The sequence below is a fragment of the Triplophysa rosa genome, linkage group LG20 (assembly GCF_024868665.1).
Source record: "Triplophysa rosa linkage group LG20, Trosa_1v2, whole genome shotgun sequence".
In the NCBI taxonomy this organism is placed as follows: Eukaryota; Metazoa; Chordata; class Actinopteri; order Cypriniformes; family Nemacheilidae; genus Triplophysa; species Triplophysa rosa.
The window spans coordinates 1,515,857-1,533,676 of record NC_079909.1 but is presented as its reverse complement, the minus strand read 5'-3'; the positions used below and the strand labels follow the sequence as shown (position 1 = coordinate 1,533,676).

General features: G+C 43.5%; 1 protein-coding gene across 1 annotated transcript in view; it reads right to left on the bottom strand.

Moving 5' to 3' along the window:
* Nucleotides 1-17,512, bottom strand: part of ube2v1 (ubiquitin-conjugating enzyme E2 variant 1) — a 55,366-nt gene extending 37,854 nt beyond the window's left edge. The window contains exons 1-3 of the mRNA XM_057362335.1: nt 17,483-17,512; nt 17,088-17,193; nt 3,586-3,734 (exon numbers count right to left, since the gene is read on the bottom strand). Coding sequence (XP_057218318.1) covers nt 3,586-3,734; nt 17,088-17,151 — 213 coding nt within the window. The 5' untranslated portion in view covers nt 17,152-17,193; nt 17,483-17,512. The remainder of the gene's footprint in view (nt 1-3,585; nt 3,735-17,087; nt 17,194-17,482) is intronic.
* Nucleotides 17,513-17,820: the final 308 nt, after the last annotated feature.

Here is a 17,820-nt window from a genome sequence, read left to right as displayed (position 1 = left end):
GATGTCCACCATGTTGGTCCAGGAGAGTCATCTCTGGCTCAACCTTGCGCAGATGAGCGACGCCGAGAAAGTCCGCTTTCTCGACGCGCCCATTGCGCAGGGTGGGCTGTTTGGTGACACTGTCGAGGACTTCGCTCAGCAGTTCTCTACGGTGAAGAAGCAGATGGAGGCGATTAGCCATATTCTTCCCCGCCGAGACTCGGCCGCCCATAGGCCTTCGAGTTCCCGTGCGGCCTCTGCTTCCCAGCAGCCCCGGTCCATTTCGAAACCAGCTCCGGTTCCAGCGCTCCCTACCCAGGCGGCACCCCGGAAGAGGGCATCGAAGGGGAGACCACCACCCCGTCAACAACCTTCTAGGAAGAAGCGTTCCTGACGGGAAGACCCCAGGGAGGTTAATACCATCGGGCCAGTATCCAGCCATGACATCGTTGGACGGTTGATCCGGGACGGTTCCTGCCCCGTTCCAACATCAGCTAGGATGGCTTAGGGGGCCTAGCGCCCACTTTTTCACAAAAAGAGTTTCCTATCTCCCTGGGTGTTCTTCACAGCCGCTCTCACCCTCTGTCAGACGGTGTTCGGCCACTCGACGTTGCGTCTTGGCGAGGCGCAACATCGAATGTATTTTGCAGCCCTCAGCACTCTCAAATCGACGGTGCGGGGACCTGCATCGCCAGGCAGGCAAACCAGCAGAGCCAGTCTTCTTCCCGGGGGCTCCCCGGCGAGAGACCCGCACTGCCAGCCATCGAACCACCCCCCGGGGGGTCGATGAAGCAGATCGGTTCCCTTAGTCCCCCTGTCACGGTCCCTGGGAGCTTGGCTCGAGCTTCCCACACCGTCACGGTGGCTGAGAAGGATGGCCCGTCTCGGCTACGCGATCCAGTTCGCCAGAAACCCGCCCAAGTTTTGGGGCATCCTCGTCACCTCGGTCAGAGGCCGGGATGCTCCCGTACTACGATCGAGTCCGTCCCCTTAGCCGAGATGTCCAAGGGGTTTTACAGCCCTTACTTCATCGTCCCAAAAAAAGTCGGGGGGTGCGCCCCATCCTAGATCTGCGTACCCTGAACAGACACCTGCACAAGCTGCCGTTCAGGATGCTCACGCAGAAGCACATCCTGGCATCCGTCAGATGTCAGGATTGGTTCATGGCAATCGACCTGAAGGACACTTACTTTCATGTCTCGATTCTCCCTCGTCATCGCCCGTTCCTACGGTTCGCTTTCGAGGGTCGGGCATATCAGTACAGAGTCCTCCCCTTCGGTCTGTCTCTGTCTCCACGAGTCTTTACGAAGATCGTGGAGGTCGCCCTCTCTCCCCTCAGGGAGAAAAGGGTGCGGGTACTCAACTATCTCGACGACTGGCTTATCTTGGCTCACTCGCGAGATCTGTTGTGTGCACACAGGGACCTAGTGCTCCGGCACCTAGATCGATTGGGACTACAGGTCAACCGAGAGAAGAGCATGCTCTCCCCTGTGCAGAGCATCCTCTATCTTGGTATGGAACTCAACTCTGTCACCAAGACAGCTCGGCTGTCCACAGTACGCGCCGAGTCGGTGTTGAACTGCCTGGATCATTTCACGCAGTCTGCGGTTCCCCTGAAACTATTTCAGAGGCTCCTGGGACACATGGCATCCTCGGTGGCGGTGATACCCCTCGGGTTGATGCACATGAGGCCGCTTCAACACTGGCTCCTGAGTCGAGTTCCTTGAGGAGCGTGGCACACCGGCAGCAGGCAGATGGTGGTTACGCCTCGCTGCCGACGCACCCTAACCCCGTGGTCTTCCATGGCCTTCCTTCGGTCAGGGGTACCCCTAGGGCAGGTTACGAGGCATGTCGTGGTGACAACAGACGCCTCCCTGCAGGGTTGGGGTGCAGTGTGCAACGGGCAAGCAGTGTCGGGGCTTTGGACGGGCCCCCGCCTGCGCTGGCATATCAATTGCCTAGAGTTGTGGACTGTGCTACTCGCACTGAAGAGGCTACTACCTCTCGTGCAGGGCAAGCACGTGCTGGTCCGGTCAGACAGCACTACTGCAGTAGCATATATCAATCGTCAGGGTGGCGTTCGCTCACTGCAGTTAACACGACTCGCCCGACGCCTCCTCCGGTGGAGTCAGCAGGTGATCCGCTCCCTGCGTGCCACGTATATCCCAGGCGACCTGAACCAGACAGCCGACGCGCTCGCTCTTCAGTCTACGCCTCGCAGAGAGTGGCGACTCCACCCCCGCGCAGTCCAGCTCATTTGGGTGCAGTTCGGGCAGGCCCAGGTGGACCTGTTTACCTCCCTCGAAACCACCCGTTGCCCACTTTGGTACTCTGTGACCGAGGGACCCCTCAGCACGGATGCCCTAGCGCACAGCTGGCCGCGGGACAAGCGGAAGTACGCCTTCCCCCCAGTGAGCCTCATTGCACAGACCCTGTGCAAGGTCAGGGAAGAGGAGCATCAAGTGTTACTCGTTGCGCCACATTGGCCCAACCGGACTTGGTTCTCGGAGCTAATGCTCTTGACGACAGCTCCCCCCTGGCCGATTCCCCTGGCGAAGGACCTGCTTTCCCAGGGGAAGGGCACGTTATGGCATCCCAGGCCAGACCTCTGGAACCTCCATGTCTGGCCCCTGGACGGGACGAGGAGATCCTGAGTGGTCTGCCCCTGGCGGTGGTAGCTACCATTTCTCAGGCTAGGGCACCTGCCACTAGGCGACTGTACGCCTACAAGTGGTGCCTCTTCTCGACCTGGTGTGCTTCTCGAGGAGAAGACCCACGGAGTTGTGCGATCGGGTCCGTGCTGTCCTTCCTACAAGAGAGACTCGAGACTAACCTCTCCCTTTCCACACTGAAGGTGTATGTAGCCGCCATTGCTGCTCATCACAACTCAGTTGCTGGAAAGTCTCTAGGGCAGCACGACCTGGTTATTAGATTCCTAAGGGGTGCGAGGAGGCGTTACCCGCCTCGTCCGCACTCCATACCCTCTTGGGACCTGGATGTAGCCCTGACAGGTCTCACCAGGCCCCCCTTCGAGCCCCTAGGGGATGCCTCTCTTCCTCATCTTTCGATGAAGACGGTTCTCCTTTTGGCGCTCGCCTCCATCAAGATCTACAGGCTTTCTCCATGTCCCCTGACTGCCTAGAATTCGGACCCAGGGATTCTCACGTTATCCTGAGACCTCGGCCCGGCTACGTGCCCAAGGTTCCCACCGCTCCCTTTCGGGACCAGGTGGTGAACTTACAGGCGCTCCCCACTGGGGAGGAAGACCCAACCCCGTCCGTGTTGTGTCCAGTATATATAATAGGGAATAATATATAATATAGTACATTGCACTGTACTATACATTTGTTTCTGACTATGTGCAATCCCCTGGGATCGAATCCATTACCTTGGCGTTGCTCTAACCACTGAGCCACAGGTAAGATGACTAACCTTGAAAAACCAACAAGCAGGGATGTGATGCTCTCTATGACAACAGCATCACCACGGTGGTGGAATATCCCAACCATTGTGCCACCAACTTAAAGTTGGCAGTATAAATCTGCCTCACAAACCCAGTATTTCTGTTAGATTTCAGAATAATAATAGGCTTATTGGGCTACTGACCCTTGGGGGTCCGATGATCATTCCTCTCCAGCGTGTGAGTGTCATGTCCTCATCATCTTCAAGACCCCAGCTCACTGTCCCATCACCAACACCCTTCTGACCCTCTTCAAGCTCTTCCAGTAGCCTGAAGTTACGAGGGACTTTCACGCCTGAGAAAACACAATAACAACATCTACTATAACAACATTTAAAACACTGATCTGAATCCTGGGTACACTGCATGCACAACAGGGGAAGATAGAGCTAAACCAGACTTTTTTACTAAGAGCGCAGCAGCCCCTCACACTTTAAAATCGACCTGCAACACAAATATTAACATTTTACCCATTTTAACTGTATTATTGACAAATTATTTGGTAATTAATAGATTTATCATAACCAACAATTATGAACAATTAACATGTGTTTCCACTATATTCGTTTTCCCGTGGCGGACCGCAACGCCAAATATCCTCCCCACCACGACTACAGTGATGCACTGATGGCCATTTATTCCTAATTTGTCCGGCCATTGTTGCTAAATTTGCAACTCTTTAACTAGATTTTGCATCTTCACGATTAGCCGTCAAAATAAAAGTCCTGTTAACTGAAACACCAAAATACTGTAGTATTTGCTAGAGGAAATTGTAGTACCCTTGTAGTAAATTGATAAACTGTAGTAAACACTGTAGTATACTATAGTAAGGTTCAAAAACACTATAGTATCTAGGAATTTTACTGCAGTTTACTTTAGTAAATATCACTATAGTATACTACAGTAATTTATGTGGAGTAAAAAAATGACATACACACAACTTAGAAAAAATAAAACAAATTTAGGTAAACTAAAAATTATATAGCCCTAATTTATCCATCTGTAAGATAAGTATCTCTTATACCAATAGCACAAATCAATAGAATGTCAAATCATGTGCATAGCTTATTCAACTTCATCTAGCTTCACCTAAGAAGTATTTCCACAGAGGTCTGATAAGTGCATAGGTTTATTCATAGACATCCAACCTCTCCCTTAATTCTCCCGCAAATTACTAGCGTCTTCATGATGACTGCAAAATATTGACAATTCCCCGGAAACAACGCCACTGACGCAAACAAACAATGTAGTGAAGATCAAAGCGACATGAGCAGCTCATGAGAGAACAGACCAGATGGAGATTGCTAAACTCTTGTTTATTGACTTGAGATCCTCAATGGCGCTTCCACAGTGAGAGTATTTGCTTGTGGTTGCCAGATTGCAGAAATTAAGTCACCCACTGGTCTCTTTAATGTAGATGTATATATTGTGATTTTGTCCGATGATGTTGCGTTTATAAATAAGAATTTTAGCAGCAGTTAAAGTGACTGCAACTCAGAGCATCTATTGGGGTTGAAAAAAGTTCAACTTTTCTGAAAAAAATGCCCTATGTCAAGCTCCTTTTTCACAGCTAACCAATGACAGAGACCTGTCGTTTCCATAACAATATGCGAGGAACGTGATTGGTCGAGAAGGCTTAAGCTCGAAAAAATTAAATGGCGGCCGAAACGCCCGTTGGAGGACAGTTTTGTATAAATGTAAGTTTAATTTTCACTTTCAACAACTTCTGATTACATTTCTATCGAGAAATGAGTATTGTATTTAAATATGTGATTAGTTATTGCAAAGACGCTCTCTGTTTATAATTCAATTAGACGTCCGTTACGTTGCCTATGTTTCTCTGGGCTGCCTTCGTGCGCGAAGTCATGGCGTTCGGCTGCTATTTGTAACCAAATGCTCCGAGCATTTTTTTTTTCTAAAAAAGCTCTTTTGTCAACTTTTTCTTGTCAAAAAAAGTGCTAACACTAACACGACGTGATGACGTCACAAATATGCTAATTGTTCGTGACGTCACCAGCGCCACAAGTCTGTCAAAATCCTATGGGAAACACCATTATAAACTGAAAACAATTAGGCTTACTAGACACATTTTATGTCAGAGCGGGATCTGAGCGGGATTTGGTTTACCGGTGAGCATGAGTGTAATGTGAGCGGAGCGTTTGCTTGGTCCGTGAGCGACTGAGCGAAGCGCACAGTCATTGAGCGAAAAATTGAGACACACCGCTCCAATTCGCTCACATGCTCTGGTGTGAGTGAAGCGTGGCCGCGTGCGCGACCTCCTCTTGCGTATTCGCATGCACTCCCTTCCGATGAGCTCCATGTGTGTATGCGAGCCCTCGGCCTCTCGTATTTAACTGTCACTTGCATTTAAAATCAAAGAAGCATTCGTAATACAGCAACACATTGTCGAGAAAGGGAAAACAGCATATAGCAGCTCTTTAATGTACTTTATTGTGATTTTGTTCGATAATGTTGCGTTTATAAATCAGGATTTTATCAGCGGTTAAAGTGACTGCTGGTGGCATCCTGTTGTAAAATACAGTATAATGTGACAGATAAGAGAGTAGAAGAAAAACAGATAAGTGCTAACACTAACACAACGTGATGTCACAAATATGCTAATTAGTTTGTGACGTCACCAGCACCACAAATCTGTCAAAATCCTATGGAAAACATTGCAGTTCCATCAGGGTATTTAGGTTTGTATTGATCGCATGTGGACCGCTTATCAGTTATTTTATTTGAAAAGGTTTAGCACATCATTTAACTGTTATTTTAGCTTCTGCTCATGTAATACAAATAATGATGTTATTTATGTGAGACCAGTGGCGTAACTGTTTTCAAAAGTGGTGGGGACAAAGTCCGCCCCACCTGCTGGGGTCGGTCAAATCAATGGAAAACAATACTTTAATAACGAAAATATTTATATAATAACTAAATAACTAAAATAATTAAAAATGACAATTTATTGGATTACAATAAAGACAATGGATGCGCAAGCGTGCTTGGACAAAGGATGCGCAAGCGTGTTTGTTCCACACTCTTAGTTTTATTCAAATAAGTGCTCAGGGCACAATTGACTTCGCAAAAAGTGGTGGCAACATGTCCCACTCATCCCACCTGCAAATTAGTGTTGTCAAAAGTCCCGGTACTTCGAGTCCAAGTCGGTACCTAAAAAGAAAAAAGTTGTCGGTACCTATTTTTCATAAGACCCGGTAGCACCGACGTAACGGGTACTGATGCTCTGTCTGACAGGTTGTCAGTCGGAAACTTTCTACAGACGCAATAAGACATGATGAGCGGATAAGCGCTCCGATCCACAAGAGATGCGCGCAGAAATACTTCAGATTCAAGTCATATCACGAAGAAAACAAAGTTTTGTGGTGAAAGGAGGAAGCATCCGGATTTAAGTTAACAAGTTCAAGCTGTAAGTTTCAAATTCTGTTCGCGTTTGCATTATGAATGTTGTAGCATATGTTAAGTTAAAGGTTACGTTAAAACAAACGTCCTTGTTTGAGTGTTAATTTGTTAGCGCCAATGCTAATCCAGTCAAATGTCCTTATTAACCATTTAATGCTTTTATAACTGTAATGGGGTAAAATAAATGGGAGGACAGGATGGGGTTTACAGTACCCATTTTATATAGGCCTATCTGAAATCTACACTCACCTAAAGGATTATTAGGAACACCATACTAATACGGTGTTTGACCCCCTTTCGCCTTCAGAACTGCCTTAATTCTACGTGGCATTGATTCAACAAGGTGCTGAAAGCATTCTTTAGAAATGTTGGCCCATATTGATAGGATAGCATCTTGCAGTTGATGGAGATTTGTGGGATGCACATCCAGGGCACGAAGCTCCCGTTCCACCACATCCCAAAGATGTTCTATCGGGTTGAGATCTGGTGACTGTGGGGGCCATTCTAGTACAGTGAACTCATTGTCATGTTCAAGAAACCAATTTGAAATGATTCGAGCTTTGTGACATGGTGCATTATCCTGCTGGAAGTAGCCATTAGAGGATGGGTACATGGTGGTCATAAAGGGATGGACATGGTCAGAAACAATGCTCAGGTAGGCCGTGGCATTTAAACGATGCCCAATTGGCACTAAGGGGCCTAAAGTGTGCCAAGAAAACATCCCCCACACCATTACACCACCACCACCAGCCTGCACAGTGGTAACAAGGCATGATGGATCCATGTTCTCATTCTGTTTACGCCAAATTCTGACTCTACCATTTGAATGTCTCAACAGAAATCGAGACTCATCAGACCAGGCAACATTTTTCCAGTCTTCAACTGTCCAATTTTGGTGAGCTCGTGCAAATTGTAGCCTCTTTTTCCTATTTGTAGTGGAGATGAGTGGTACCCGGTGGGGTCTTCTGCTGTTGTAGCCCATCTGCCTCAAGGTTGTGCGTGTTGTGGCTTCACAAATGCTTTGCTGCATACCTCGGTTGTAACGAGTGGTTATTTCAGTCAAAGTTGCTCTTCTATCAGCTTGAATCAGTCGGCCCATTCTCCTCTGACCTCTAGCATCAACAAGGCATTTTCGCCCACAGGACTGCCGCATACTGGATGTTTTTCCCTTTTCACACCATTCTTTGTAAACCCTAGAAATGGTTGTGCGTGAAAATCCCAGTAACTGAGCAGATTGTGAAATACTCAGACCGGCCCGTCTGGCACCAACAACCATGCCACGCTCAAAATTGCTTAAATCACCTTTCTTTCCCATTCTGACATTCAGTTTGGAGTTCAGGAGATTGTCTTGACCAGGACCACACCCCTAAATGCATTGAAGCAACTGCCATGTGATTGGTTGATTAGATAATTGCATTAATGAGAAATTGAACAGGTGTTCCTAATAATCCTTTAGGTGAGTGTATGTGCTAGAAAACTGTCATACTAACTGTATGACTAGCAATGTGTATGTCTTGGATGATAACTCTATTAGGTTTAAAAAGCCACAATTAAACTAAAGAAAAATATATCTGTTGCATTTATTATTTTAATATACAGTTACCTTAATGTAAGTAATCTTGTGTAAATGCAGTATAAAAACTGAGGTTTGTTTTAATATTGCATATGCATGTTTGTTCAGTCAGTTGACTTACTGAAGTTTATTCTATTTGTCTTCTACAGCAGCAGACTGAGGAGGATGTTCATCAGCATGAGCACACAACCGTTTCAGCAACAATTAACTTGTTTACTTCATGTATACAAAATGGCATTGCTTTCTATACATTTATATGAACTAATGAGCTTTATTAATAAAATTGTGTTTCAATTAGCATGTACTGTGTTTTGCTTTGGTACCGAAATTGGTACCGAGAACCGTGGAATTTTACTGGTATTGGTACCAGACTACTGAAATTTTGGTACCGTGACAACACTAGTTTTACATGGACACATGGATTGAATTTAATCAGATTGTGCAATCTGAATGTAGTGTTTACATGAAAGGTAAATTAAGTGATCTGATTGATGTGCATGTTTAGCATGACAAGCTTCAAATCCGATATAAATCTCTATGACATGCGCACACTGCACAGGTGTTCACCTAAATACCCACTAAAACTGTGTTTTAAAGCACATGTTGTTTATATTTTATTTTACAAACAGCACTTTTTGAAGTAAAAGGCAGAGAATGTCTCGCGCCAATGAAGCACGAGTGGGCTGTCACAATTATGAAATTTGATTGACGATTAATTGTCTAATAAATCACTGCGATTATGGCGATTAATTGTCTGTTTTAGGGCTTTGGCGATTATGACGATTAATTGTCTGTTTTAGAGCTTTGACATTTAATTCTCATTCATTTTTGATTCAACGATTGAAACGACCATATTGTTCTGAATACAAGACTGTTTTTTTCTTGGAAATACATCGGAAAAAATTGGGTCATCATATATTTAAGGTTTAGGCTTTTACCTGTCAATAATACAACTGCCAAATACTTGTAAATTAAGTAAATTGATCAGGAAGAATTGAAGCCACCATTAAAATACTATCAGTCATAGAAAAGCTTCTAGTCTGTTTTTTCTCACTTGCAAGACTACAGTAAAATTTTACTTGTGTGTTAATGAAATTTTGGTAGACTGGTTTTCACACTGAGATTTGCTTAAATAATATTAAATTTTACTGCAGGTAATTTGTATATGTTTTAGTTTTTTTTAAGTGATTGTGTTGTGGTGGTACATTTTACAAGTATTACCATGCTTTAGTAACAATATATACACTAAAATATGCAATATGCAGATGCACTACAGCTCCCCCTAGTGTCTTCTATAGAGATGTGCGATAATTGCGATGATCCGAAATCATCGCGATGAGGTCAAACAATCGCGATGAGACGATTATTTAATAATCGTGACAGCCCTAAGCACGAGCGCATACTTTCACATGGTAAAACCATGACAAAACTTGACAAGACCCACCAGAGCGTCTGCAGGCAAACAATAATTAAAATAAATGTTTAGCAACAGCTAATACCGAACTTTAGAAGTGATAATATGCAGATTCATATATCAGCGTTTAACGGTAAACTGAGACAGGCGCGGTGGATGCGGCGGGTATCATTATAATATTCACAAGACGGCTACTCAATGTTATAAACACAGATGTATTTATTTTATGTCACAGACACCAACATAATAATGTACAATTTATAAATGCAAAATAATGTCTACATATCAATGAAGCAAGTTCGTTACAGCGACTTACTAGGGATGCACCGATACCAGTATCGGTATTGGCCCGATACCAAGCTCATGTACTCGTACTCGGAATCAGAATCAGAAAGAGCTTTATTGCCAAGCATGTTTGCACATACAAGGAATTTGTTTTGGTGACAGGAGCATCCAGAACACAGAAACAGCAACAACAAGTACACAGAGACCATAACACAATAGAATACAGTACACAATGATTTAAATAAGGGCCTATGGGTATAAAAAATTAAGAAATACAATACAATAAACATAAGATAAAGATATAGAGAGTAAAGCTATGTATGTATGTAAATATGTACAAGTAAAAAATAAGAATAGACTATTGTAGTACAAGCTATGTGCTATATACAGCAGAATTAATGAAATATAATTTACAGAGAAAGTTGTATAAAAAATAGCTAGTGTATTATCTGGAGGATATAATTCATATTGCACTTAATTATTATTGCACAGAGTTATTAATTGCACGGTGTGTAAAAACATTTAACTGTTCAAGAGGTAGATGGCCTGAGGGAAGAAGCTGTTTTTGTGTCTGGTTGTTTTGGTGCTCATTGCTCTGTAGCGCCGACCAGACGGCAGCATTGTGAAGAGATGATGGCTTGGATGTGAGAGGTCCAGGGTGATTTTCTGAGCCCTTTTCCTCACTCTGGGTGTATAGAGTTCTCGGAGGGTGGGCAGGGGAGCACCAATGATCTTCTCAGCGGTCCGAACCGTCCTCTGTTTTCTTCTGATGTCTGACTTTGTGGCTGAGCCAAACCAGACAGTGATGGATGTGCAGAGGACAGACTCTATGACAGCTGAGTGAAACTGTTTTAATAGAGTGTGTGGTAGGTTGAACTTCTTCAACTGATGTAAGAAGTACAACCTTTGCTGGGCTTTTTTTAGCAATGGAGCCAATGTGATTGTCCCACTTCAGGTTCTGAGAGATTGTGGTGCCCAGGAACCTGAATGACTCCACTGCTGCCACAGTGCTGTTCATGATGGTGAGAGGGGGGAGTGCAGGGGGGTTTCTCCTGAAGTCCATAATCGTCTCCACTGTTTTAAGCGTGTTCAGCTCCAAGTTGTTATGACTGCACCAGACTGCCAGCTGCTCAGCCTCCTGTCTGTACGCAGACTCATCACCATCCTGGATGAGGCCAATGAGTGTGGTGTCGTCTGCGAACTTCAGTAGTCTGACAGAAGGGTCCTGGGCAGTGCAGTCATTTGTGTACAGGGAGAAGAGCAGTGGGGAGAGAACGCACCCCTGGGGGGCGCCAGTGCTGATTGTGCGGGTGCTGGATGTGAGTTTCCCCATTCTCACTAACTGCTGCCTGTCTGTCAGAAAGCTGGTGATCCACTGACAGATAGAGCCAGGAACAGATAGCTGGGTTAACTTTGTCTGGAGCAGTGATGGGATGATGGTGTTGAAAGCTGAGCTGAAGACCACAAACAGGATCCTCACATAGGTCCCTGGTCTATCCAGATGTTTCAGGACAAAATGCAGCCCCATGTTAACTGCATCCTCAACAGACCTGTTTGCTCTGTAGGCAAACTGCAGGGGGTCCAGTAAGGGTTCTGTGATGTCCTTCAGATAAGCCAGTACCAGTCTCTCGAATGACTTCATGACCACAGATGTGAGAGCGACGGGTCTGTAGTCATTCAGTCCTGTGATTTTGGGTTTCTTTGGGATGGGGATTATGGTGGAGCGCTTGAAACAGGAAGGAACTGTGCACAGCTCCAGTGATCTGTTGAAGATCTGTGAGAAGATGAAGGCCAGTTGAATAGCACAGCTTTTAAGACAGGCTGGGGAGATACCATCTGGGCCTGGTGCTTTTCTTGTCTTTTGTTTCCTAAAGACTCGGCACACATCCTCTTCACTGATCTGAAGTGCAGGAGGTGGGGTGACTGAAGGTGATAGGTGTTGTGTAGAGAGAATGTCAGAGTTGGTGTGAGGTGTAAAGTTAGCATTTTCAAATCTGCAGTAAAAGTCATTCAGATCATTGACCAGGTGTTGATTGCCTGCTAAATTGGGGGATGGTGGCTTGTAGTTGGTGATGTCTTTAAGGCCTTTCCACACAGACGCAGGGTCGTTGGCTGAAAACCGGTTTTCCAACCTTTTAGAGTAGTTTCTCTTAGCCACTCTGATCTCCTTTGTTAATGTGTTCCTAGCCTGCTTGTACAAGACTTTGTCCCCTTTTCTGTAGGCATCCTCCTTGGCTTGGCGAATCTGTCTGAGTTTTGCTGAGAACCATGGTTTATCATTGTTGTATTTTAAGAAAGTCCTGGTAGGAATGCACAAATCCTCACAGAAACTGATGTATGATGTTACAGTCTCTGTGAGCTCGTCCAGATCGTTGGTAGCAGCTTCAAAAACACTCCAATCTGTTCACTCGAAACAGGCTTGTAAGGCCCGCTCTGTTTCGTTGGTCCATCTTTTAACAGTCCTTACCATAGGTTTGGCAGCTTTTAGCTTCTGCCTGTAGGCTGGGATAAGGTGAACCAGGCAGTGATCAGACAGTCCTAAAGCTGCTCTAGGGACAGTGCGATATGCATTCTTTATTGTGGTGTAGCAATGGTCCAAAATATTTTTGTTTCTGGTAGGGCATGTGATGTGTTGTCTGTATTTTGGCAGCTCGAGTGTAAGTTTTGCCTGATTAAAGTCGCCAAGAATAATAATAACAGAGTCCGGATGTTGTTGCTCAGTGTCCGTGATGTGATCGGCGAGCTGTTGTAACGCCACGCTCACGTGCGCTTGCGGTGGAATGTAATCACACACGAGAATGAACGAGGAACACTCTCGCCGTGAGTAAAATGGCTTACAGTTAATGAAGAGTGCTTCTAGGTTGAGACAGCACATCTCCTTCATCACTGTTGTATCTGTACACCACTTTTCATTGATGTAGAAACATACCCCACCATCGCGTGATTTCCCCGTTGATTCTGCGTCGCGGTCCGCTCTGAACAGCTGGTAGCCGGGCAGATGTAGCACGCTGTCTGGGATGAAGTCATTTAGCCACGTTTCCACGAAACACAAAACAACAGAGTTTGAAAAATCCTTACTTGTCCGGTAGAGTAGAAGAAGTTCGTCTGTTTTGTTTGGCAGAGAGCGCAGATTTGCCAGATGTATGCTAGGCAGCGCAGTTTTAAAGCCGCGCTTTCTGAGCCTGATTAGCAAGCCAGCTCGCTTCCCATGCTTGCGCGTCCTGGAGTGCTTTGTTAGCGCCGCTGCGCCTCCGACTATGATGTTAAGTAAAACGCCCGAATAATCAAAAACCGGTAAAAGATCAGATGGTGTGCACTGCCGAATGTTCAGCAGTTCATCTCTTGTGAAACTGATTGTATGGGAAAAACATAAAACAGGACAAACTAACAAAAACACAAACAACTGGAGAACTCCACACTGAGGCAGCCATCTGCGGCACCATCTAGGAAATAAGGGATTTCCATTTCTGTGTGGAAATGACACACAGATACCAAAGACCGATACCTCACGTGACATACATCCTATGATTTCCGCAATGCAGAAAACGCAGACGGAATCGAGGAATCCAGGCATTTCCTAACAAGAAATTAGCACTGAACAGCTAACAGCTAACGTAACAGTTAACAAAATATTCAAATACTGTTTAAATATGTATTCTGCTTGTTTTGCATTACCGTGTGTGAAAGAGTGGTGCGGTTGCGTGTACTGAACGCATTGTGCTTGTGGAGCTTTCAGCACCAGCGTTTCACTGCAGGAGGACACGAACACATAAACAAACATCATTTGTGGCGATCCGTCAAAATAAAAGTCTGGTTAATTTAAACAAACGCTCTTTGCGGCGACCCGTCAAAATAAAAGTCCAGTTGACTTGAACAAGTTATAATACACTCACATTTTACCACACCACCCCCCTTAATTTTTTTATAATTTGACCACAGAGTATATTGTTTACTTTAGTAAACTGAAGTAAATGTGCTAGTAAAATTGTGCTACTTATCATAAAAAATAGTACTTAAATTTAAGTAGACCTAAAAACAAAAGAAAAAAAGAAAATGTACCAGTAAGATACTGGTTTATTAACATTATTGTACATTATACAGGCAGGCGGGTACCAGAAAAAAAATATCGGTACTCATACTCAGTCTTTAAAAAATGGTATCGGTGCATCCCTAGTAAAAAGTTAATCCTTCCAAAGTACATGTAAGTAAGCGATAAATAAAATAAATGTTCGGTAGCCTACTGCGAATATAAATAAAATTTTATGATTAGATATTTTAGCTATTATGTATGTACATCTGCAAATGTATCGTGTTCTAAAAAGGAACTGAGAAATTGCTGTTAAAAACTCACTCCAGGGAAACAGTTAAGACATTTTAAATGTATACAAACATTAACATGTTCATTTAGAAATGACAAGCAAATGGAAATTTGTACCGCTTTGTCAGATTTATGGTTTTTGGTTTCTTTAGCAACAGCTGCTCCGTTCAGTTCCGTGCATCATACGCCCTTACATCTGTACGACCCAGTCGTCTTTGCACATGCACACAACTTCCTACTTCAGTTTTTAATCTTATCAAGCAGGGCTGGGCAATATGGCAAAAAGGTAAACTCGATAGTTTTTTTTCTATATTGATCGATAACGATATTTATTTCGATATATATTTAATATATATTTAAAAACTGTATTTAAACTGTATTTAAACTAATTGACTCGTCAAGTAAAGGGAGTGTTCATTCAGTACATTCAACCAATGAAAGGGCTCCGTTAGTGCATACATTCGAACGCACCTGCGCACATACATAACGCTGCAATAATGTCTTGCTCGCGTAGTGGGATTCATAGTACATTTCTTTAATCATGCAAGCATCTTACATACAAGGTTCAATATTTTAATGTGCACACAAACTCACTTCATTACATCTCTGATCTGTACAGGGCAGCGCTGGTTTGTTTCATATGCACCAGCTCATGTTAGCAGATATGTTAACGATGGATATAAAAACGTTTGTGCTTGAGTTTCGAAGTAACTCGCTTGCAATTGCGCCTCAAGTTTGTTTTGCTTAACTTGGCGATTGCAAAAAAATAAGACACTTGATAAACCTCGTGATGACAACACGAGGTTAGTTTCACTTTTGTTTCCGCTTCCAGTCATGTTTTTCTCCTCATGTTGCATTTTCTTTGCCAAGTGCAGTATGAAATGGACTTTGTACTTTGACGCGCATGATAAAAGCTGCACGCTGACTGACTGTTGTTGCGTTTATTTCTGCGTTCTGTTAGACTAAGATTAATCCATATTGAGTCAAAATGCCAATAGTTTATCATCGTTTTTGAAATACATTCTATCGCGATTCGATATGATATCGTTTATCGGCACAGCCCTATGATCAAGTGTTTACATGTCCTATCAAGCGGATTACAAACAGCATAAACCACCCCTTACAATCCGACTGAAATTTCAATCGGCTTGGGCATTTTTAATCTGATTGACGTGTTTATATGGAGTGTTTTCATTCGGATTGGATTTTTAATCGGATTGCATTGGTCCATGTAAACGCAGCTAGTGACGTCATAGATAGGTGCATTCCAGGACTTGGCGTTCGCTGAGCCTGGTGTCAATAACAGTTGTAATTTCAGTAACAAGGGCGTTTTCAGTTCTGGCACTTACAGGATGTTGATGGCTTGAATACGATTCCCTCTTATATAACAAAAACTCAGGTTAAAATTGAGTTCTTCATTCCTCGCACCTATAAGCATTTCACTGTTAGAGAAAAGATATCGTCAACCTGACTCAACCACACACTCTTTGCAACGACCCGTCAAAATAAAAGTCGTATTAGTATTCTAGCAGTAAATTGATAAACTATAAGAGTATACTTAGATTTACTCAACTAATATTTAATATAATAATATATTTTAAAAAACATTGTATCTGCAAAACGAGGAATTTTACTGCAGTTTACAGAATTGTAAATAATATAATAGTATACTACAGAATGTGGATAAATATATAATTATTGTATAGTAAAAGAATGGAAAACACAGAAATCAAGAAAAATTTTAAACGGAAAAACAGAACCTGGGAAAACGAAATTTTATGGCCCTAATTTACCCAGCTGTAACATTAATGTTCATTGTCCGTTACCAGCCTATTTCTGTGATAAAATACACATATTTTTCTAATATACGAGACGTTTTATATTGTGCTACAACTGTTTGGCCTGTGCAACAACACTTTGAACCTCTGTAGCTCCAGTGCTACGTGCAAAAAAAGTTATGGTACAGCCCTGGGCAAAGTGAATGTTACTGATTATAACAGCCTCTGCATTAACCCAGTGAGCCCCCTAAGTCTTTTTATTCACAGTAGCCTTAAAATCGTTTATTTGTGATCATTTAGGCCTACCAACCTGTTGAACATAGTAATAGACAGCGTTTTCAGGTATAAAATTATCAAAATGCATCAACCTAACGCAACCTCACTGTGTGCATACCAATCCTATTGTAAACTCAACTAACAGGAACGCGCCTGTGATGCCCAAACGTGCTCAAAATGTAGCTTCCCTTTTCTGAAGACACAGTCCGTTTATGGTTTCTCTATAATGACTTTGCATTTGTTAAACTACATGCCTAACAAACTAGGTAGATACATTGCACGGGGGGGGGGGGGGGGGGGGGATCATCCATGTAATTTAAGCATAGTTACATTTGTGTAGTTGTTTTTTTATATATATTTCAGGCGTAAGGTTTTTTTTAAACAGAAAGGAAACAAAACCTCCACGGCTTTTACAGGCTAATGCTGTGCAAACCCACCGCCAGTAATAACGAGACAATAAAAGACCGACGGGAATATCACAAAAATTATAGGATAGGATACTTCAAACACGTTTCAATGTATTCGCCAGCGCATTGAACGCGAAAGGAGGATAAATTACCACAAAATACATTTAGATAATTTACCTGATCCGGCGGTGGCCGCCATCTTGGTACTCAAGCAGCGGGGAGGCGAACGTTCCGGTGTCATGAGGTATCGAGTCCCCCCTCGAATTCGGTCCCCTTTAGGACCCTGTCTGGTACAAAAATCACATTTTTGTTCATGTTCGGTATGTGCTAGGGCTAGCTTTTTTTCGCAAGCGCTAGCAAACCACGTAGTTATATGCTATGCTAGTTGATACATAAGCTAATTAAAACAGTAAGAACGAGATTTGTTTGATTTTACTACCTATAGCCTCATATACATACTAGCATAGCAAACACTTAATGTAAAAGACGTTAATGCTAATTTTAGCAAAGTTCTAGTGACATGTATCTTAATGTAATTTTGTAAGAATTGCAATCAGGCGCTAAAAGAGTACCCAAATAGACGTTCTTTCAGCCACTCGGGGTCCTAAAGGGGACCGAATTCGAGGGGGGACTCGAGACCTCGTGACAGAGGTAGCCAATAGAGAATTGGTTGTGGCTAGAAAGGATACAGATACAGCCGGAAGTGATGCAAAATCTCCCCATGAAATTACTCAACTCAACTTTATTTATATAGGGCTTTTTACAATTTTCATTGTTACAAAGCAGCTGTACATAAGACATATTGACTATAAGCAAACCAATTAAAGTTGTACCTGCAAAAACAAGAAAAAGGTGAAAACACAGAAGACAGACATACCCACATACAAAACACTCCACACACGCAATATGC